Below are 22,769 nucleotides of genomic sequence, written 5' to 3'. Positions count from 1 at the left end.
TGGGTATATAGTAACAGTACATGCTTCCTAGGCTGTCTGGAGGATCAAGTGGACTAACATAAAAGACTCCATGTCTGGCCCATGAAGAGCGCTTCATACACTCTGACTGGTGCTATTATGAATGGTGATCCCCTTTCAGGGGCTCCAGACCCAAGACAAAGAAAGGGGAGGTCATGCAAAGACAATGACAGTTATGAGTTACTGTGCACCTACTATGTGCCAGGCCCCGGGCTCTTGGGGAGGGGGTTGTGGTCCCGGAGTTAGGGTCTGGAGTGGACACCAGCCCTGGGGACTCATCACCTCACCCTGGGGGCCGGGTCAAGTGACCTTCTTTCCTGGTCTGTGAAGGGGATGATCATGGGCCCCTGGGCAGCTGCGGGGCTGGGAGGCCCCAGTGAAGCAGTGCGGGAGGCTTTAAGCGCCAAGCCTGGCCCCCAGGTGGCCGTCATTAACATGCCCCGGGCCCCGGGGTGACAGCCACCAAGCTGGCCAAGAGAAAGACAGCAGTGCTTCTGGCTCCCTCAAAGCCACCTCCTCTGTGTCCCAAGAGGGACTAGGGAATGTCAGCCTATCTGTCCCCACCTACTTGTTCAGGCCTGCTCTGTGCAGCTACCACCTCAGCACCGGGGCTCAGGGCCATGCGGGGGCCCCCAGGACAGCCTGTCAGGGAGAAAAGACCAGCTCGCAGGAACGGGCTGGGGGTCTGGAGGCGCCCTGAGCTCACCTTGTTTGTTTGCGAGGATACTCCGGAGACCAAAGATCTGGGCCACCAAGATGCCGATGGTGATGAAGAGCTGGGGCACCACCCCCAGGGCCCCCCTCAGGTTCTTGGGGGCCAGCTCCCCTAAGTACATAGGGACGACATTGGAAGACAGGCCTGGGAGGGGGTTGAAATAAAGACACGATCAGGAAACACTAGGCTGGCGGGGACAAGCTGTGTCTTCAAACACGTTTCTTCTGACGCAGCAGTCACATTAATGGGGCTGAGAGATTCTCAAAACCGCAGGAGTAAGCAAACACCTCTTTTCAATTCTTAGTCCTTTAAACTTTAAGAGAAAATATTCTGAGCAAAGAAGCTCATGGACAGAGCCCTTGCTTCTGGACTGGTGTCACCTGGGGACACAGGCCACCAGGACCTCAGTCAGGTCTTCCTGGTAAATATTGATTAATCCAATGCCTATGAGCAAAAGCTCTTGGAAAGTGTCAATAATTGTAAGAATGTAAAGGTGTCCTGAGGCCAGAAAGCCGAAGAGCTGCTGACTTGCAGTTCTGCTTGTCTGACAGCAAAGGTCAGGATTCTAAACTGCCATTCCTTATCTATTAGAGCCTAGCATTTCTTTGTTGGAATCAACTCTGAATTGTTGGGACGCTGACAGAAACGGGTCTGCACTTGCCCGCTGCTGACAACTTCCAGGAATTGCCTGTTTTTCATAAAGTCGAGCCCGGCTGCAGGGAAAACCCACAGGAGCCGGGCCGGCCGCCTCGGGGCTCTGACCCAGACAGCGGATAAGCGTCCGGGCGCTCGGGGAAAGCCAGCACGAAGGAGGTTGGCCAGGGGACCCTTCGTTCTCTCCTCGAAGTGGCCTCTTCTCTCTTTGGGAATTTTGCTTTTCCTTTAACTCCTCAACCCTGCAGTTTCTCGCCATTTCCCCCAACACCAGACTTCTTGATGTCTGTTTCTCAAAAACGTGTTCGACCCACAGTACAAAATACAGAAATACATTTTACCTCCAACTTGGTTCTCACATATAGATAAAGAACTGAAACAGAAGTTTCAAAAGACAGTCCTTACTTTTGCTACCTGTGACACAGTCTACCCCAGTAGGAAAAAAAAAAAAGAAAAAAAGAAAACGCTGCTCGCTAAACAGATGACCCCCACCCCCCACCTCCGCCGAGCTGGTCCTGACTTGCAGTATAGAAAACACTGAGGTAAAGGACTGGTTGGAGGGACCCCTCGGATTCTAAGATTCGGTCTTTCAAAGAACAGCTTTCTTCGCAGGAAACTCCACAGTGAAGGTCTGCCTGCTACCCACACACGGCCCCACCACGTGGGGCCTCGGGGTCTATTCACAGCAGAGATATAGGAACAGCTTGACCCCATGCAGAACCTGCATGCTTCAGACACAGCCGACCGGCCCAGAGCCCAGGCACCCGTTCTCCACCCCCCTCGAGCGGCCTGAACCACAGAACAGTTTACCTGCACATGTTCCCACCAAGAGTCTGGCGACAACGATCATCTCAAACGACTCGGCGACTTTGCTGCACCCCATTAAGACCGCGGGCACGATGGAGAAGATGTTATTGAACAGCAAGGTTCCTTTTCTGCAGAGGACAAAATATCAGTTAGTTCGGCTTAAGGATTCACTCATTGGTTTAACAAATGTTTGTCCACTCAGGAACAGCGGTCGCTGCTGTGTTGTGAGTTTTGCTGTTGACCTAAGACTGACTCAGGTCAAGTGCATGGCCTGGTGTGGGAATATTCTCTGTGGGAGCTAATGTACGTGACCTGATGCAGAGGGCATCAGTGGTGGAGAACAGAGGGGAAGGTTCGCATATTACACTACAGTAGAGGGTTTTGCAACCATAAACTAACATGATTTCAGTGTAATCTTGAAACCCAGACTGGGTAAGGACATTAGAGGAAAGGTTTAGGCCAACCCCACTTAGCCACATAGATGCAAAAATCCTAAATAAATATTAGCAGATTGACTTCAACAGCATACATGAACATCTTGCCCAGTTAAAAACACTATATTAAAGATCACACTGGGGGAAAATATAGGATTATCAATTGAAGCAGCAAAAGAAGTCAATAAAATTTGAAACCCATTATGATTAAAAAAAAAACCTTAACAAACTATAAAAATGAGGGAACTTACATAAACAGATAAAGGGTATCCCCTAGAAACCGACAACAAACATCAAACTTAATAAACCTTAAAAAGCACTCCCGTTTAAGTCAAGACTCGGGGTGGACTTGGGCCCTGGAGGGTCAGACAAAGGCAGAGGAAGAGCCTCTCTGGAGAGGCGACGCCCATCGGGCGCAGTCAAGGCCCCTGGGGCAGCGCCCTTAGGGAACACACAAGCAAGAGGCCGGACGCACAGACAGCCCAGTGTCAGACCTCAGGATTAGACAGAAGCTACAAAATATGTTTTAAAAGAGTAGTGTCATAAAATAAGGAATCAAAATGGTACTAAAGGAAGAACAAGAAACTATTTAAAACGAAAACTATCCAAAGCAATATCAAAAAAAAAAAAAAAAAAAAGACAGATTTTAAAAACAAACGAAAAAAACTTCTTGAAATGAAAAATTTAGTCACGGAAATAAACACGTAGGTGAATTATGGCTGAGGAGAGGACGAATGAATGGAAAGGCATTGAGGAAGTTACATAGAAAGCAACAGAGAGAGAGAGAGAAGATGGGAAATATGAGAGGTTAAGATGTGGAGGATTACAATATCGTTACTCACAGTAGCCAGAAGGTGGAAATAACCCAAATGTCCCTCAGTGAATGAATGGATAAGCTAAATGTGGTATATTCATACAAGAGAATGTTATTCAGCTTTAAAAAGGAAAGAAGTTCTGATATGGGCTACAGTATATAAACACCTTGAGGACATTAGGCTAAGTGAGCTAACCCAGCCACAAAAGGACAAACCTTGCATGATTCCATTCATATGAGGTCCCCAGAGTAGTCACATTCACAGAGACAGAAGGTCCAATGGTGACTTGGGGGGAGAGGAGAATGGGGAGTTACTGTTTCATGGGTACACAGTTTCTGTTTTGTAAAAGTTAGAGATGGATGATGGTGATGGTTTCACAACAATGTGAATCCATACACTTAAAAACTGGCTAAAATGGTGAATTTTATGTTACATATATTTTACCACAATTTTTTAAAAATAAATTTTTAAAGAAGTCAATAAAGCAGCAACAACACAAACATAGAGGAACCTCCAGAAGAAAGAATATAGAAAATGGAGGAGAGAAAATCTTTGTAGAAAAGATGGCTGAGAACTTTCCAGAACTGATGACAAAGACATGAAACCTCAGGCAAGGAACCACAGTGAGTTTTGAGGTAAATGAATCAGCCATAACTTGCTCATGAAAGGGAAGATGAAACAGTGAAAGGATATCAGTTTTCCTCAAATTAAATGATGCATCCAAAGCAATTCCAAGCAGAATCTTTTTTCAGGGATTTTGGTAAACTGATTTTAAACCTAACACAGAAGAGTAAAGGAACGTGGATAACTAAGATAAATTTGATTTTTTACATGGAAAAACATAATATAAAATTAGCTCTCTCTTACCACTTACCCACCATATACAACATAAAATTCCAAATCTCTCTGAGAAAAACAAAGCTGTAAAGTTATTTTTTAAATTATAGAAGACTATCCTTATGACATCGGGTAGGGAAGACTGTCTGAATACAGAAAAACAAAAAAACATAAGTGAGAGTTAAATGTGACCACTTGAATATTTAAAGATTTCATATCAAAAAGATACTACATGTTTGATTAAAAAAACAAAACCAAACAAAACAACAACAAAAAGCAGCAGACTGAGAAGATACATGCCTGATAGGGTACAGTGTGAACGTTATTTGCACATGCTCAGAAGTGAAATTTCCTCCCAGCTGTGTCATCTTGGGTAAGTTACAGCACCTCTCTGTGCTGTAGGGCTTTTGTAAGGATTGGAGGAAGTAACATCCCCTAAAAGCACTTAGGACAGAGCCTGGCACGTAGGAACCTGGTATCAATCAATGGTTAGCTGCTACTGAGAGTTAAAAAACACTGACACATCTTTAAGAAAATCGTGGACGGCTGAATAGCACTTATCACATTCTCATGCAGACAGCTGGACTAGCCGCTGTCAGCTCCATCTGCAGACCAGACACCTGGTCCTCAAGGGACAGAGTGTCCTGCAGATCCCACTAAGATTTGACCGATGTTCTGCCCCCTGGTGGTCAACAGGGAGAACTGCGAGTTCAACACCAACCTCCCAGGAGGACTTAAGGATCCCTCGATCGCTGAACCACATTTTGTGTGGTTTTATTCTCAGATTCTTTTTGAAAATGACTGGAGAAGGAACCGAGGTCTGGCCTTGACCCTTGAGATCACTAGATCTGTGACCGAGAGCGGGAACTTGACCTCACCTAGCCTCCATGAGCTCACCCTGGAAGGGAGGGGCTTGGGAGGGAGGAATTCTTAAATTCCGTTCATAACAAGGCTGCCCTCTCCTGCCCATGAAATTTACCAGGGGAATGTGAGGTCTGAAGGATCTTTTTTGGAATCAAATATAGAATCTCGAATGCTTCTAGAATTAGGGGCCGGGATTCAAGCTCTGTCCTTGGCAATTCATGACACTCACAGTAAGCGTCACCTTCAGACCACAACGTTTCACACTGAAGGGGCTGACATTCATCTCAGCCAATTCAGAGCTTCACAGGAATTTAATTTGGGTAAAATTTTGCATGTTACTTGATCCCGAGGTAAAAGAACAGAGCAATTAGTTTGTGCTCATTTAGGAGAAGGAGTTCAAGAACACGAGGCTACAGTCGACCTTGGGCCTGAGTCTTGGCCATGCCATCTGGCGTTTGACTCATCCAAAGACCAAAAGGACGTTTTGGTAAGGAAAACCTCGAGACAAGAGAACTGCAGAAGCGGGAGTGAGTCCTGAGACTTGAAGCACCCTCTGCTTGTCCCATGTCACTCCAGAGCCTGAGACCCGTCACCCACACCCACCTCCAGCCCTGAAGCCTCATGGCCTAAGTCCCCAGAAGGCACTTGGACAATACCTGGTCTTCTTAAGACCACAGCAGGAAACAAAAATCATCACCGCGGTCACGACCTAGTTTTGCCGTAACAATCTCTGCTCTCGGCCCAGGTTTTCAATGCTGAAGGGGTCTCTGAGTTTCAGTGAGTTGGAAATTCTTCCCTTACCTGCCTAATTTATTCACCAAGGGGCCGACCATGAGGGAGCCCAGGAAGCCTCCGAAGGGGAACATGGACACGGACACAGACCACAGCAAGGTCAAGGAAAACTCGCTCATGTATTCACCAATCCTGTCATAGTAGGTCTCGTTATAAAACGCTTTCATGAGCTGGAGAGCAGAGCAAAACAGAACACCAAATGCATTTGAGCTGGCTTTGCAGAAAGAACAATGTACATTATCAGGCCACCCAATGGGATGACTTGGGCACACGGGTATCCACATTATCAAGTGGAGGAGAGGGAGTGAGGATTAACAGCAATGAGCAGGGGGCACCCAGGGGGAGGGCGCTGAGGCCTCTAAGAGGCAAACTGCCCAGGATGTTTCTAGCGCCAGGAAGGAGTGACTCCAGCCTTCCAATCAAGGAATCAATGTTGGATGACCCCTGCCCCTCCAGATGCCTCTATGGACTGCAAGGCTATGGAAGATCAGAGCCCCCCAGAGCGACCCCCCACCATGTGTCCAGCCAGGCCTGGCTCTCCATGAGAAGCTGAGGCTTGGGGACCCCGTGTATCCCCTGTCCCCATGCCTGCAAGTCCCCTGGGGCCGGGGCTGTGTGTCTCCTGGTGTTTCCAACTCCTTCATGTGAGGCCCCCTCGTGTGTCCCCCGTGTGTGTGCAGTCCCACCCTGGCGGCCACACCTGGGCACCGGCTGCTCCAAACCCACCCTCCTGTTCACTGGGGGCTGTGTCCCACCCACCACAATGACCCACCTCGGCAGGAGAGTTAATAGCGGCCACGTTGTACCCATACTGGAAGGACGACCCAAAGGCAGCGATCAGCGTCGCCAAGGCAAGCACGGGTGTCAGCCTCTGTGGGAGGAGAGATCACGGCGTGAGGTCGGGAAGCAGCCCGGGGTTCCAGGGGACTCCTGATTTACTCAGGTCTTGTGGAAAGACGGCCGAAATGGGGTCTGAAGATCCGAGGTCTTTCACCAGCTCCCTGTCTTGAAACTTACCCTCCACTCACCTTGGGATGACAAAAGTAGGGGGAGCAGGTGACAAAAGGGGGAGTGGGTGCTGTGCCCAGGGGGAAGGCGGGTTCCAGGGCTGCTGCAGCACTGTGTTTTCTAAAGGCAGGGGGTCCGCAAGTACGCACACCGCCACCTCACCCCCTCCACCCCTACCCCCGCAAGTCCCACCTAAATGTAGTACAGGACCAGCTTAGCTCGCCTCCTGAAGCGCTCTGGGTGTTCATTCATTCATTCATTCACTCATTCGTTCAACATACTGTGAGCCAGGCATTGTTCTATGTTCTAGGTACTAGGATATAGTGGAGAGTAAAACAGAGACCCCTCCCCCATAGCTGTTTCTATTGCTTGATTGATTTCTATTGATTAAACTTTCTCCTTTTCTGGGGGGTGGGTGTAGCCCAGTGGTAGAGTGCATGCTTAACACGTGCAAGGTCCTGGATTCAATCCCCAGGACCTCCATTTAAGGAAAAAAAAAATCTCTTCTAAGTCTCTTCCCAGTAAATGATTAACTCTAAGTGCAATGGGCGCCTTCATCCCCACTATGGGTGCAACTCTGACGCTCTGCTGTGATGGGTCTTGAGGTCTGAAGTCCTTATCAGGCTGTAGAATCTCTAAGCCTGGATCCCATAATTCACCTTCTGTTCTTTGGTTTCCTACTTAGATTGAAGCCACAGGCACGTTCTATGGACCTGCAGGAATCAGGGCTCAGCCTTGGTGGAAATAGCAGAGATACTTTCACTGACCTTGCTGGTCCGAATGTCTTCAATCTTATGAAACAAAATTCTTGTTAAGGAGGGAAAAGAAAAATTTAACATAAAATTTTCTGTCATTTGAGCCACTGTCGCCCTCCCTTTTAGTGTGTGTGGGTGTCTGCAGTAACCATTAACTAGATCCCCTTAGAAGACACAGGAATGTCTACTTGCAAAAAAGAAAAAAAAAAAAAAAGAAAGAAAGGAAGGAAGGAAGAAAGCATTTCTTCCTGGCACTAACAAGACAAATCCTTAGGAGATAACATTCCTTTCTCAATCCTGTAAAGGGTCACAATTACCCACTTCTAGCCTTGTTAGACTGTGTAAACTGTCAATGTGTTACTTTGATGTAAATAAATAACCCTTTGTCTCAAAAATTTACAAACCTGTGCTTTGACTTCTAACAGGTGGAACAGTCCTCAGAGCCTTCCGAAAGACTGTCTCCCAGGTTATAATCCTCAGGATGGCTTGAATAAAAATTTCCATTTCTTTCTTAGATTGACTGCTGATTAATTTTTCATGGACAAAATTCATTAAACAAATGTTTATTGACAGCTGACTGTGATCTGGGTACCAGGCTACAGTCTGGTGAGCCAAACGGCTGCTCTCGAGAAGATTGTGCTCCAATGGGAAAGATACTTTTTTTAACTACATAATAATTTTTAAAGTTTTTTAGAATTCTTATTTTTTATTCAAGTGTAGTCAATATACAACGTTAGTGTCAGGTGTACAGCAAAGCGATTCAGTTATGCATATACATTTCTTTTCAGATTCTTTTCCATTACTAATTACAAGAAATTGAATATAGTTCCCTGTGCTGTACAGTAGATCCTTATTGTTTATCTATTTTATATATAGTGACGTGTATATGTTAATCCTAAACTCCTAATCTATCTTTCCCTTTCCCCCTGGGTAACCACAGTTTGTTTTCTAAAAACTACATAATAATGTATTAAACTAGAACTGTAGTAAATTCTACGAAGAAAATCCACAGACGTGGTTAAGAAGGGGAGTCAGGAAAGTGACTGAGAGAGGCTGGGGGTTTGGGTAGGGGGAGCGGCTGTGGCAGGGGTGAGGAGTGCCAGTTTTGAGGACTATTTAGGAAGGAAAATCAAAGGGTTTGAAACCCTGTGAGAACAATGAAAATCAAACCCACAATATGATACCACATCTCACTCATTAGGATGGTTAAAACCAGGAAGACAGAGAATACTACTAACTGATGAGGATGTGGTGAAAACTGAAACCCTCTCATCTTGCTGATGGGAATGGAAACGGGGCAGCCACCTTGGCAAAGTCTGGTAGTTCCTCAGAAAGTTAAACAGAGTGTAACCATGTGGCCCAGCAATTCTACTCCTAGGCGTATACGCTGGAGGATGAAAACATACATTCACACAACTTTGATCACAAATGCTTACAGCAGTATTATGCATAATAGCCAAAACATGGGAACAACCCAAATGGCCATGCTGATAAACAAAACATGGGATGCCCGCACAACGGAATATTTTTCGGTCATGAAAAGGAACGAAGCACTGACACCTGCTACAAAGTGGATGAGCCTTGAGAACAGGCTGAGTGAACAAAGCCAGTCACAGAAGACCGTCTATTGTCTGGTCCCATCATCTATGTGAAGTGCCCAGAACAGGCAGATCCACAGAGACAGACGATAAATCAACGGTTGCCTAGGGTTGGGGGAGAAGGGAGGGGGATGGGGGAAATGCAGAGTGATGGCCAGTGGGCACGGGGCTTCTTTCCGGGGTGATGAAAATATTCTAAAATTGATTGTGGGAATGGTTAGACATGTCAGAGGATCGCTGAATTGTATACATGAGTGAATTGTATGGTCTGTGGGTTACATTCTCGATAAAGTAACTACATAAAAAAGGCATGGAAGAGAAAGCCAGGGCCAAGCTTTCTTTTTCTTTCCTTTTTAAAAAAAATTTTTTTGAAGAGTGATTTATTTATTTATTTAGTTAGTTTTAGGTTTTTTTAGGAGGGGAGGTAATTAGATTTATTTACTTATTTTTCTAATTTTATATATATATTCCCATATATATATATATATATAAAATTGAAGTATAATCAGTTTACAATGTGTCCATTTCTGGTTTACAGCACAATACTTCAGTCATATAGGAATGTATATATATTCATTTTCATATTCTTTTTCACCATGTTATAAGATATTGAACATGGTTCCCTGTGCTATACAGTATAAACTTGTTGTTTATCCAGTTTATATATATTAGTTAGTACCTGCAAATCTCAAACTCCCAGTTTATCCCTTCCCATCCCCTTCCCCCTCTGGTAACCAAGTTTGCTTTCTATGTCTGTGAGACTGCTTCTGTTTTGTAAATAAGTTTGTCTTTTTTTTTTTTTCAGATTCCACATATAAGTGACACCAAATGGTATTTTTCTTTCTCTTTCTGGCTTACTTTACTTAGAATAACATTCTTCAGGTCCATGCATGTTGCTGCAAATGGCATTATTTTATTCTTTTTTATGGCTGAGTAGTATTCCATTGTATAAATATACCACAGTTGCTTTATCCAGTCATCTGTCGATGGACATTTAAGTTGTTTCCATGTCTTGGCTATTGTAAATAGTGCTGCTTTGAACATTGTGGAGCGTGTGTCTTTTTGAATTAAGGTTCCCTCTGGATATATACCCAGGAGTAGGATTGCTGGGTCATATGACTGATTGATTGATTTTTAGGGACCCTGGGGATGGAACCCAGGACCTCATGCATGCTAAGCATGTGCTTTACCACTTCAACTATACCGTCTCCACCTTTTTATTTTTCCTTTTCTTTCCCTCCTTCCCTCCCTCTTCTTTCCTCCCTTCCTTCCTCTCTTCCTTTCTCTCTCTCTCTTTCCTTCTTTCTTTCTTCCTTCCTTTCTTTTCTTTCTTTCTTTCTTTCTTTCTTTCTTTCTTTCTTTCTTTCTTTCTTTCTTTCTTTCTTTCTTTCTTTCTTTCTTTCTCTCTTTCTCTCTTTCTCTCTTTCTCTCTTTCTCTCTTTCTTTCTCTCTTTCTTTTTCTTTCCAGGAGGGGAAAAAAGAGTTTGGTACTAGGCTGGATTAGGGCATGAGGGAGAGGAAGGGGCCAAAGATGATGTCCAGGTCTCTGGCCAGCTTGTTAAAATGATAAATGGCTCAGTGGCCTCAACACACGAATGAGAGGGGGCCCCTTCTGAGACCAGAGGGGAGCAGTGGCTGTGAGCTGTGCTTTTGGGAGAAACCAGGAGCCACATCTCTCATGCCTACAGTTACCTGGCTTCCTGTTTTTCAAAAGGCTGAAAACATCATGAGACTTTAGTAAAATAACCACCTTCAGGGCTAGCCTTCTGATAGGGTGTGACTCAAGGCTGCTGAGAAGACAGCCCCACCCAAACCATTTCTGTTAAGAATTTGTTTCCAATTTCCATTTCTACCACCAGAGAGACACTCTCGGTCTAAGACTTTTCCTGGCCAGGAATCTCCAATCAGAATGCAAATATCCCCGGAAAAGTGAGTTCCTATGAATCATGGACACTCTAAGTCACTTTATCACAGTATGGAATGAACCCAAAGCTTCACAAACAGACCCTGAGGTCTGAGTGCTGAGGGGAGAGAGGAGAGACAAACGTCCTAACACTTTAAAGCCCAAGGTGCCTCGTTGCTGTGGGGCTTTGGAGCAAGGGATCAAATATTGCCTCTCCTGCTGCTAGCTGTGTGGTCTTAGGCCAGCTACGAAACATCTCTGTGCCTCCATTCCTTCATTTGTAAAATGGGGGCAATGATACTGCTTCTCACAGGATGGATGTGGGGAGTTCATACATGTGAAACACTTAGACGGCCAGCTTGTAGGACATGTGACAAGTGTTACCCACTACATCACAGGTTTGCTATTTTTATTAACTATTAACAGTGAGGACCCAGAGGGGAAGTTACTTGCTCAGCAGCACTAAATTGGTTGGTGGCGGAAGCACTCCACAAAAAAACTGTCTTTTCACTTTCTGAAGCGTTTTGGCATTAAAAAAAAAAAATCCCGCTTTATTTTTTTTCTTTCAGGCCACGAGTCCTATTTTCCTGGCAGAAAGTCACTGATGCACACCAGGTTCTTGCCTTTTCTCTTTACATATGAGGAACCCAAAGACCAGTGAGGCGGTGGTCACAAAGCCAACCCCTGGGGGACAGAGCTGGCCCCTGCCCACTAGCCTGAGCCCCTGGCAACCCAGCCTCTGTGGCCTGAGACAGCCCCTCCCCTTCTCCTCGGCTTCTAAATCCTTCCTGGGGTTCACTTCACATTTGCAGATTCTTACAGTCACTGTCAGAATAGCTCTGTTTTGATGTCTCCCAGGAGACTCAGCACCTATTTACCCAGAGGGGCGGGAACGCCCTCAGGCACCTGGGAAAGGGCAGCCTGCTCCCACCTGGCCCTGGGGGAGGCTTTCTTCCTCGGGGAATCTTGGGGGGCAAGTAGCTGGGATCAGCCCGTACCTTTTGCTTATGACCGTTTAATCATCTCCTTTCAAAAAGTATTTTTTTCAGGGATCACCTCCTGAGGCGTTTCCATTCTGCAGCTGCGCCGGCAGGCACAGCTGGGCGGTGCATTTCTCTTGGAAGAGGGGACACAGACCAGACCAGGGCCTCCCCTGCCCCCCCGGAACTCCTGCATTCTCATTACCTCACAGTTCCTTCTCAATAAAACAGAGGAGCTAACATTTGACCTTGCACTTTCTTGTTCTCATGAGGTCAAACAAGACAATCCCATGTGAAGTTACGCACTGACCCTCATCCCTACAGCAGCCCCTCTCACTGGCGAGAGTGCCGCTGGCATCCAGTGAGTAGCCACCAGGGATGCTGCTACACACCCCACAGCACCCAGGCCAGCCCCTCCAGCAAAGATCCATCAGCCCCAAATGTCGGTAGTGCCCTGCTCTAAAGGATGATTTAAAAAAAAAAGTGATAATATTTAATAGGAACCTGCTCTGCGCCACGTAATTGACATACATTACCTCGCTTAACTGTTCGGGCAGCCCTCTGAGGCAGTATCATCATCATTCCCATTTTATAGATGAGAAAACTGAGGCACAGAGCAGTTAAATCACTTGCCCAAAGTGTGGGGAGGGGGGAAGGGCTAAATTAGGAGTTTGGGATTAATTTATATTCACTACCACACATAAAATAGACAACAAGGACCTACTGTAGAGCACAGGAACTATATTCAGTATCTTGTAATAACCTATAATAGAAAAAAATCTGAAAAAGAATACATATATGTTAAAAAAATAATAACTTGCCCTAGTTCCCACAGCTAGAATAGGATGGAGCAGGAATGAATCCCAGGTATTTCTACCTCTCAAATCTGCTCTTAATCTATAAGCTACAGAGCATGTGTCCAACTTGCCTATGGCAAGGGTCTCATCTCCACGACTGAATAAATAATAATTTGCAAAATAGGTACCTCCCACCATCAACATAAGCAGATGCTGTTGTGATGAATAAAACGCAAATTTCTTAAGTGTTAATAAATTTATATTACCTCTCTGTCCTTATGCATTTTCCTCAATTAAGAGACTCTAAAAGTACAAGGGTAATTATATGGAGGGCAGGGTGGGTGAGGAGAGGTCCGGAAAAATCTTTTGTCTCTAAAAAAATGGAGTCTCATTATCTAAGAGAGAGGAAATCTCTGTTCCAGATTTGTGTTGAATTCAAATCCTGCAACATCTTTTCTGAGCCTATCTTCTTTCCCTGCTGGCTTAGCCACTTACCTATGGAAAAGGTTAGTTAAAATGCTCCGAAGGGGTGGTGGGCACAGGCAATGACGGAGCATGTGCTTAGCATGCACAAGGTCTTGGGTTCAATCCCTGCTGCTTCCATTAAAAAAATTTTTTTAATAAAAATAAAATGCGCTGAAGCCAAAATCAAAACAAATCAAAAAACATCTCACAAGCAACATGTAAGGATTCTGTTGATGGTTTTACAATCCTTTCACCCCAAATTCTTACGGTTAAAGGAGGATGTGACAAATTAGACCTTTGTCTCATCCATTCAGTTCCAGGTACTTTTAAGTTGTTCCAGGAGACTGATTCCCAAAGAACCTCTAAATCTCCATGTCTCTAAAGCTCTCCTCTCTCTAGTCCCTGTAAGAGACCAGCTGCTGGGTGAACTTGGCGGGGGTAGGTGCCCTCAACGGTCCTCCGGTGCACAGAGCTCCCAAGAGCACCCCCTACAGCGCTGAACAGGCCCTGCGGCGGGGCTGCTCCCCGCTGCCTCCCTGGCCAGCACACTTACCCCGTCCCTCTTGACTGAATCCTGTTGTTCCATCTTTGCTCTGGAAGCGCAGGCTGCTGCTTGCTTCCCTTCAGCCAAATTAGCAAATGCACTGAATGGCAAGAGAAGACATTCCGGCTGTACTTTGGCCAGGCCAGGTAACAGCCAATAGCATTTTTATAGGCAGTCTAAGGCGGAATAACCCCTTCGGGAACCCAGAGGTTTGCCTTGTTTTCACTTCTTCTTTCAAGCGAGATGTCTGGGGTCTAGCTCAGCAAGCGGGCACCCCCCAGGGACTGCAGGCACCGTGCCTTCCTGATTGGGACAGTCTGCGGCGTTTCCTTACTGCGAAAGCCTCCACCAGTCAGGCTCGTGGCGAGTGACTGGAGGGGTTATTTCTGTCACAAACACATGGAAGGCAACAGGTGCCACCAACCCTACAACACACCAGGTAACAAGGGGGCAAGAGATGGGGTCATGAGAGGCTTCTCAGCAGTGGTCCTTGCCAGGAAGCCTGCAGCCAAGTCTCTCTACTGAAGAGTGGGCTTTGGCCCAAATTACCACGCAACACTTTCTCAGAAAGTCTCTTATTTTCCTTTTTAAGGAACTCAGGCTGGCTCTAAGACGCTGCTTTCTGTGTAATCATCACTATTGCAAAAGCAGTGAATATTTCAAATCCCTTAATCTGCAGGGCAAGGAAAGTGAGTCACAGCTGCTTGACTGGGTCCTTTACGCATGGCCAGGCCACCGCCGGCCCCCTGTGCTCAGCACGTGTCCCGCTGCCATGGGGCACACCAGCTCAAGTGGCCAAAATCCAGAGCAAAGTCCCACAAGGCCCATCGTCTTTCGTCTTTACAGGGCATGTTCCGTTTTATTTGCTGTGGCACAAAGCCAGTGAATGTAGTCACAACTTTCCCTTGTTCACCTTCAAATAACAGTTAACTGGGGGCCCCCGTGTATCTGGCACTGGTCTGGGCATCAGTGGCAAACTCAGGAGTTGTGAGCAGGTGACCGTGGGGAAGGCTGTGAGGAGGGTGACAGTGCAATGGCCCTTGTGTCTGTGTGTGTGTTGGGGCGTCCTTACATCCCCAATCTTGGGGCGGTGGGGGTGGGTGACGGGGATGGACCATATCTTTTCTCTAACTTCTTCCTGTTCTTTTCCTTCTGTGTCCTGACACAGCGATTTCCAACTAAGATTTGGCAAGACCAGAGGTTTCCAGTTATTTCAAAGCGTTTTGAAAGATTTTCCAAAGGAAAGGCACTTTAGTGGGGGAGGGGTGGTGAGAACCCACTATTGGGGAGTGGAAGGGAGAGTACAGGTGGCGTAAACAAAAAGAAACGTCAAAAGTTTGCAGTCCTCGGCCATCGCCAGGCCCAGAGAAAATCAAGAGACCCGCCCTTGGCCCAGATCTCCCACTGCGCGCCCTGCGGCCGCGCCCGGCCCCGCGCCCACCTGGAGGGTCGGGAGCCGCCGGCGGCCCAGGCCCGAGCCCGGGGGGGGGGGGGGGCCTGTGTGTCCGGGCAGCGGGGAGCCGCAGTACCTGGCTCCTGCCAGACCAGGATCCAGGCACAGCCTCGGCGTCACCAACGCCTCCGCGGCGGCAGGAGGGGAGCGCGAGCGGGAGAGAACGCGGGGGCCTGGGCCGCGGGGCCGCTCCTTGGCCGTCCGCACGCCTGCCCGGGACCCTACAGCCCCTGCCGCGGGCGCCTGGGGCGCCGGAGGGCCTGGAGCAGTCGGGAATGGGCCCAGATGCTTGGGGACTGCCCCTGCCCAGGTCCTTCGTGTCCCCTGCAGGGTCCTTCCCGGCCCCGGGACCGGGCACAGCAGCCTCTGGGCTTCGCGCCGCCATTAGGCCCCTCTGGGGGTCCTTCGCGCGCCCAGGGATCTGGGGGCTCAGGACGAGGAGCGGCCCACTGATGGGAGGCAGGGACTGCCCCTGCTGGGGGGTCCTTCCTGACCTGGCCCCCGGCTGACCCGAGGTGTGCGGCCTGGGCTCACCCACTGCAAGCATTAAAAAAAAATTGGGGGGGGGGAGATAATTAGGTTTATTTATTATTTTTCTAATGGAGAAATGTACGCGAGCATTTTAGTGGATTGAACCCAGGACCTGGTGGGTGCTTAGCGTGAGCTCTGCTGCGGAGCTGTACCCTCCCGGCTGCAAGTACCTTTTCAGTTTTCTGAACTTTCCATGTTTATTACCCAAGGGAACTGAAAAACAGAGGTGGGGGCGGTTCTCATTCCCATCACTGGTCCTCGCCCTCCCTGCCCTGCCCTCCTCTCAGTCCTGTCTGGACTACAAAGGGAACCTGCCTATTGAAACCTGTTTTTGCCTTGGGTTTAAAATGACGAGAAGAAACAGCACTGATTAACCCAAGGACATTCTGGCTAATTGCACATAGCAGGCCAAGGTGTGTCACAGGAACACGTACTGATGTTTCCAAGAAACTGGCCTGTGTTTGAAACTACCTCTGTTGAGAACCAAAGAATCCCTTGTAACGTAAAAGGAAAGTGGACAGACCCGGATCCCACCAGGGCCTTCCTGACGGTCTCTCCCCCACCTTCCAGACAGTTTGATTCATTACAGGGAAATTATATTAGGATTTTATCATTTGATGGAGAACGGAACAGAAGCCCAGTTTCCCTCTTTCTCAGAGGGCGCTGATTTAGGTTCCCTGGAACCTCTCACAGCGGAGAAGGTGCTTGTCAGGAAGCCTGGCTTGCCAAGGATTCTGACACGAGGACTCGGGTCCCAGATCTCAATTCCGGAATCCTTATTATTAACATAAAATGTAAATAGGTAGGAACACAATTTTAGGAGACTTAGAATCTGAAAACAGTGGTTATTCTGGGATGAGAGATTTATGGATGATTTTAATTCTAACATGTATTTACATTTATATTTTCTGAATCTACTACTCTGTTAGATGGAGGATACAACAGGGTGGAAAAAAAATAGCCTTGTCCCCATGCAGCTTAGACTCTAGTTGAGAAAACAGAATTTAGTCAGATTGATGAAATTATAACTATAAAAGGACTCTAAAGAAGGAAGTCGGGGTGGGTGTTGGTCAGGGAAGGCTTCCCTAGAAAAGGGACCTTGACTATATATAAAATAGATAAACAAAACTGTGCTGTACATCGGAAACTGACACAACAGTGTAACCTGATTATAACTCAATCAAAATAAACAAAATAAAACAAAATAGATAAACAACAAATTTCTACTGTACAGCACAGGGAACTATATTCAGTATCTTGTGTACCACCTATGATGAAAAAGAATATGAAAGGGAATGTATGTATGTATGTGTATGACTAAAACAGTGCTGTACACCAGAGGGGGATGCAATATTGTAAACTGACTATATCTCAGTTAAAAAAAAAGACAGAGAAAGAAAAGTGAGCTTGAGCTGAGATGGGAAGGAGGGATGAGAAGAGTTTACCTAAGCAAATGGGGCTGGGGATGGGATGGTGGAGAGAGTCTTCTGGATAAGAAAAAGTACGTGCCAAGGCCCTGTGGTAGGAGAGAAATTGCAAGGTCAGTGCAGCTGAAGATCACAAAGCAGGGAGGAAGAGGAGACAGAGGAAGACGCTGGGAGGTGGGCAGGGCCAGACTCCATTTAGCACTTGTAGACCACGTTAAAGAGCTTGATTTTTGTTCTAGGAGCAGAGAGAAGGCACTGAGAGTCTTGGAGGGTGCTCAGATTCGTGTTTCTAAAAGTTCCCTGTGGCTGCCTAGAGGAGAACTGATGAGGGGACAAGAACCCAGCAGAGTTGGGGAAGAGGAGAGGGAGCAGGAATTCTTTGTTGTAGAGCAGGTGAAAGATGATGGTGACTTGGACCAGCGTGCTGGAAGGGATTAGAGAAGTAAATGCATTTGAGAGATATTTAGGATGTAAAATTGACAAAGCTTGGTGACTGATACCAAGGGGAATTAAGAGCTTTTTTTATTACTGCTGTAAAAAAAACAAAAAATAAAGATGATCTTTCTGAAAATGAAGCATTCCCAAATTAAAAAAAAAAATGTATATAGGAAAATTTAACCAGAATGTAAGATGTTGAGTTAGCATCACAAAGCAGGTGGGCAAATCAGATCCCCGGGCTGTTCTGAGACCAAGCAAGGATACCAGGACTTCAAGTCACTGCTGGCTCATTTCTGTTAGGAATGATCTTGAATTTTAAAGTTTTGTCCCAGGCCTCTATTGTACAGACTGCTATGGCTCCCCCAACCCATCCCAAATCCATTTGCCCAGTCCCTCTTCAATAGTAATAGAACTGGAGGCAGGACCTGAGGCTGCCCGAAGGAAACCTGTGTTTCCCCATCACCCTTGCAGCTGGCATAGACACATATAAATTCTCTCTGATGGAGCGTTGAGAAGGTGTCATGCACTTTGCTTCTAAGAACCAAGCTCTCTTCCTTGTCCCTTTTGCCATCCTGATGCCCCAAGTGTGGATACCACCAGCTTGGACCATGTCACTGAGGCTACACAGGACAGAGCAACAAGATGGAAGGAGCTTGGGTCCCTTACCCTGTGGAGTGCCATTCCAGCCCAGACCACTACCTGGACTTCCCAAGGGAGGAAAAAAAAAAAAACAAAAAACACTCCTCTTTTTCATCTTCTGTCCCTTGCAGCTGAACCTAATTCTTACTGATGTAACCATGAAATATTTGCCTGAAAGTCTGTTAGGACAGAAAACCGGAAGGGACTCTCACCCTTAAAGAAGTTATGAAGACATTTTCATATAAATGTATTTGTTTGTTTTAATTGACTACAGCCTAAATCAGATTTTAAGTTGTGATTTTAAGCTCTCTCCTGAAAGCCAACGGCCTAAGGACCCTCGTTTTAAGGGGGAAGCGAGAACCCCCAGACTGCTGGGTGCACGTGTCAGTGGAGAGTGACCCAGGCTGCTGTTTCCACCAAGACTGCATTTGATTTCGTTTGTGCTCAGATTTAAAAATTGCATGGGATTCGAATGGTCTGCCCCAACTCTCTCTTCCCTTAAGCCTTATTATTTTCTAAGTGCCACGTGACAGAATGTGGGGTCCTCTAGGATCACATGTATTGCACTATAGCAGGGGTGTCTGCACAAAACGAGGCTGCAGCAAGGGTGCAGTGTGTGCGCAGATTGCTTGGTTGGAGGGAGGGGCAGGAAGGCAGGAACCAGCTCCCGGTCATCCCCCTGCCAGGCTCAGATGAGGAAGGGGTAATTAACAGGTCTCAGCACGCATCCAGCTCTCTGTGCAGGCAACGTCCCTGGTGCGAGGGTCCAGTAGGTTGACATAAGACTTCCCAAGCCCAGTGGGGCCAACCACACCTCACCAGGGCCTGCCTGGGTTCTGGCCATCAGAACCTAACTCTGCTACGTGGGTGGGAAGAGGGCGAACACATGCCTGATCTGAACTAAATTTCTTGCTCCACAGGCCAGTTCCAGACTCTGCCATCCATCATCGAATCAGGCCCAAGATTTTATCAGACGCCCCCAAGGGAGAAAGGCTGCGGATCTTGCTGACACACCTGGTGAGTAAATGCTGGAGAAGTTACAAGGTTCCTAAGTTTTCTTTCCAAGAACAGAATTTGACCTCACCTGTCAGAGTGCTTATGCACAAAAGGGAGTGACCCTTAGGTGTCAGGAACAGAATGCGTAAAAGCCAGGGGGTCATTAGGCTCCTCAGGGACCCGAGTGGCTTGTGATGGTTACACATTACCCTGGGTGGACAACCTTGTTTTCCCCAAACTGATTAAAAAAAATACAACAGAATTGACCATTTTTAGGTGTCTTCTTCAGTAGTGCTAAGTATGTTCATTGTTGCACAACCAATCTCTGGAACTTTCTGATCTTGCCAAACTAAGGCTCTGTATCCATCAAACGACAGCTCTGGCAGCCCCTACTCTACTTTAAGTTACTATGAACTTGACTATTTATTTGTTTCGTGTGAGTAGGATCATAGAGTATTTGTCTGTATTTTTTAATCTTAAAAAAATCTATTGTCTGTCAGGCATTTAATTTTTTTGTCCAACTATTTTATTTTTATTTTTAAATTTCAATTTTTAAATTTTTGGTGGGGGAGGTAATTGTAATTAGTTTTACTTATTTATTTATTTAATGGAGGTTCTGGGGATTGAACCCAGGACCTCCTGCATGCTAAGCACACACTCTCCAAGCATTTGTCTTTTTGACTGTCTTATCATAGTGTCCTCCAGGTTCATCCATGCCGTGAGCAAGAATGGGGAGAAACTGGAACTGTTGTCCGTGGCTGGTGGGAATGTAAAATAAGGCAGCTGCTGTGGAAAACAGGTTGGTGGTTCCTCTTCAAGAAGTTAAACCTAGAATTACCATATGACTCAGCAATTCTACTCCTAGAGATAATTTAATTCCAAAAGATTTTTAAAAAAATACTCAAGCAAATGTATGTATATGCATATTCATTGCAACACTATCCCAATAGCCAGAAGGGGGAAACAGCCTGCATGTCCACCTGTGGATGCTTGGATAAACAAATTGTGACGTAGACACACAACAGAGTACGCCGCTGTGAAAAGAAATGAAGTCCTGATACGAGCTCCCAAGCCTGGAAACCTCATGCTAAGAGAAAGATGCCAGCACAAATCCGGAAAATGCGTATCCCATCGAAACAGAAAGCAGATTGGTGTTTGCCAGGGGCTGGGGGGAAGAAGGGAGTGAGGAGTGACTGCTTCACGGCTATGAGTTTTTCTTTGGGGGTGATGAAGATGTTTCAGAACCAGATGGAGTGGTGATTATACAACAGTTTGGATGTGCTAAACACCCCAGAATTGTATACTTTAAAAAGGTTAATTTGGGGGAACCCAAGGGAGGGCAAAGAAAACAAAACATATGTAGTCCTAGTGGCTTCTGCTCTCATCCAGGTCTGGGTTCCCTAAGTCTAACCTGCACACAACTGAGGGCACGGGAAATAAGAATTTTAGGCAGTATGCAGGTAGATTAAAATTTTCTAATGGCTTTGTATTTATTTCAATAAGTATAAAAACATAACTGGCAAATCAAAATCATGATTTCACTTACATGTTTTCTTAAGGATGAGCCCACACTAAATATTCATGTAAAAAAGTGACTTCATTTAAAGAAAAAAGATTTTTAAAAAAGGTTAATTTTATGTCATGTGAATTTCTCCTTATAAAAGAAAGGGAATAAATGCTGAAATACTCTGTAATGGTGTCCCACTGCCCATCTCTTCCTGACTCGGTGGTTAGTGACCTCACATTAATAGTGTTAAAAGACAATTTTCCAAAAAAGGTAAAAATTATGACTTTTTTCCTTCCAGGTTTGTTGAATAGAGTTGACATGCGGCACTGTGTGAGTTTAAGGGGTACAATATCATGATTTGACTTATGTCATGTAATGATCACCGCAGGGAGGTCAGTGATCATCCATCATCTCATACAGACACAAAAGAAAAGAAAAAGATTTTTCCCTTGTGACAAGAACTCTTAGGATCGACTCTCTTAACAATTTTCATATGTAACTTTCAGCAGTGTTAATTATCTGTATCATGTTGTACGTTACATCCCTAATCCTTATTTCTCTCATAAGTCTGTACCTTTTGACCACCTTCATCCAATTCCCCCTCTCCCACCTCATCCCTGCCTCTGGCAACCACTATTCTGATCTCTTTTCCTATGAATTTGTTTGTTTGTTGTTCTTGAAGTATAATTGACCTACCACACTCTGTTAGTTTCTGGTGTGCAACAGAGTGATTCAATATTTCTATATGTTTCAAAGTGATCACCACGAGAAATCTAGTTATGATCTGCCCCCATACAGAGATGTCACATAGTTATTGGCTATATTCCCCACACTGTACATTTCATACCTGTGACTCATTTATTTTGTAACTGGGAGTTTCTACCTCCTAAACTCCCTCACCTACTTCTCTCATCCTCCCACCCTCCTCCCCTCTGGCAACTACCTGTTTGTTCTGTGTGTCTGCGGCTCTGATTCTCTTTTGGTATGGGTGTTCACTTGTCTTGTCTTTTAGATTCCACATAGAAATTTCATCCATGTTGTGGCAAATAGCAAGATTTCATTCTTTTTTGTGGCTCAGTAGTATTCCATTGTGTGTGTGTGTGTGTGTGTGTGTGTGTGTGTGTGTGTGTATGTGCGCATGTGTGTATACTACATCTTGTTTATCTATTCATGTATCAGCGGACACTTGGGTTGCTTCCATATCTTGGTTACTGTAAATAATGCTGCAGTGAACATAGCGGTGTATATATCTTTTCAAATTAGGGCTTTCATTTTCTTTGGCTAAATACCCAGAAGTGGACTTGCTGGATGATATGGTAGTGCTATTTTTAATTTTTTAAGGAACTTCCATATTGTTTTCCATAATGGTTGCACCAATTGACATTCACACCAATAGTGTACAGGGTTCCCTTTTCTCCACATCCTCACCACTGCTTGTTATTTGTTGTCTTTTTGATAGTAGCCATTCTGACACGTGTGAAGTGATATCTCATTGTGGTTTTGATTTGCATTTCCCTGAGGATTTATAATGTTGTGTATCTTTTCATGTGCCTGTTGGTCATCTGTATGTCTTTATAAAAATGTCTGTTTGGGTCCTCTGCCCATTTTTTAATCAGGTTGTTTTGTTTTGTTTTGTTTTGTTTTGTTTTGTTTTTAATGTTGAATTCTGTGAGTCCTAGCGTCAGTTACCTACAACCTGCAGAATTGTAAGCTCAAAGGTTTACAAGGGCAGAGCCCTGTAGCGTCAGGAAGTTAAGTTATGTTGTGAACAGTGCAGGGCTTTCCACTGAAG

At 45.7% G+C, this 22,769-nt stretch overlaps 1 protein-coding gene and 1 long non-coding RNA gene across 6 annotated transcripts in view; one reads left to right on the top strand and one right to left on the bottom strand.

The window, feature by feature from the left end:
• Window positions 1–22,769, bottom strand: part of LOC105106993 (solute carrier family 2, facilitated glucose transporter member 5) — a 28,755-nt gene that overhangs the window by 5,038 nt on the left and 948 nt on the right. Inside the window, exons 1-5 of one of the 5 annotated variants that reach the window (XM_031463999.2) lie at window positions 13,996–14,144; window positions 6,709–6,807; window positions 5,946–6,106; window positions 2,198–2,322; window positions 725–877 (exon numbers count right to left, since the gene is read on the bottom strand). In XM_031463999.2, coding sequence (XP_031319859.1) covers window positions 725–877; window positions 2,198–2,322; window positions 5,946–6,106; window positions 6,709–6,807; window positions 13,996–14,028 — 571 coding nt within the window. In that variant the 5' untranslated portion in view covers window positions 14,029–14,144. Of the gene's footprint in view, window positions 1–724; window positions 878–2,197; window positions 2,323–5,945; window positions 6,107–6,708; window positions 6,808–13,995; window positions 14,145–22,769 lie in introns of those variants that run through there. The other 4 variants (XM_011000795.3, XM_064494090.1, XM_031464000.2 and 1 more) reach the window with 4 other exon arrangements.
• LOC105106992 (uncharacterized) lies at window positions 14,233–21,154 on the top strand. The gene is made up of 4 exons (XR_838807.3): window positions 14,233–14,425; window positions 19,395–19,491; window positions 20,166–20,269; window positions 20,421–21,154. It is a non-coding gene; the product is annotated as an uncharacterized LOC105106992 (long non-coding RNA).

The sequence above is a fragment of the Camelus dromedarius genome, chromosome 14 (genome assembly GCF_036321535.1).
Source record: "Camelus dromedarius isolate mCamDro1 chromosome 14, mCamDro1.pat, whole genome shotgun sequence".
NCBI lineage: Eukaryota > Metazoa > Chordata > Mammalia > Artiodactyla > Camelidae > Camelus > Camelus dromedarius.
Note: the sequence above shows the minus strand (reverse complement) of the source record. Positions and strands in the feature narration are given on the sequence as shown.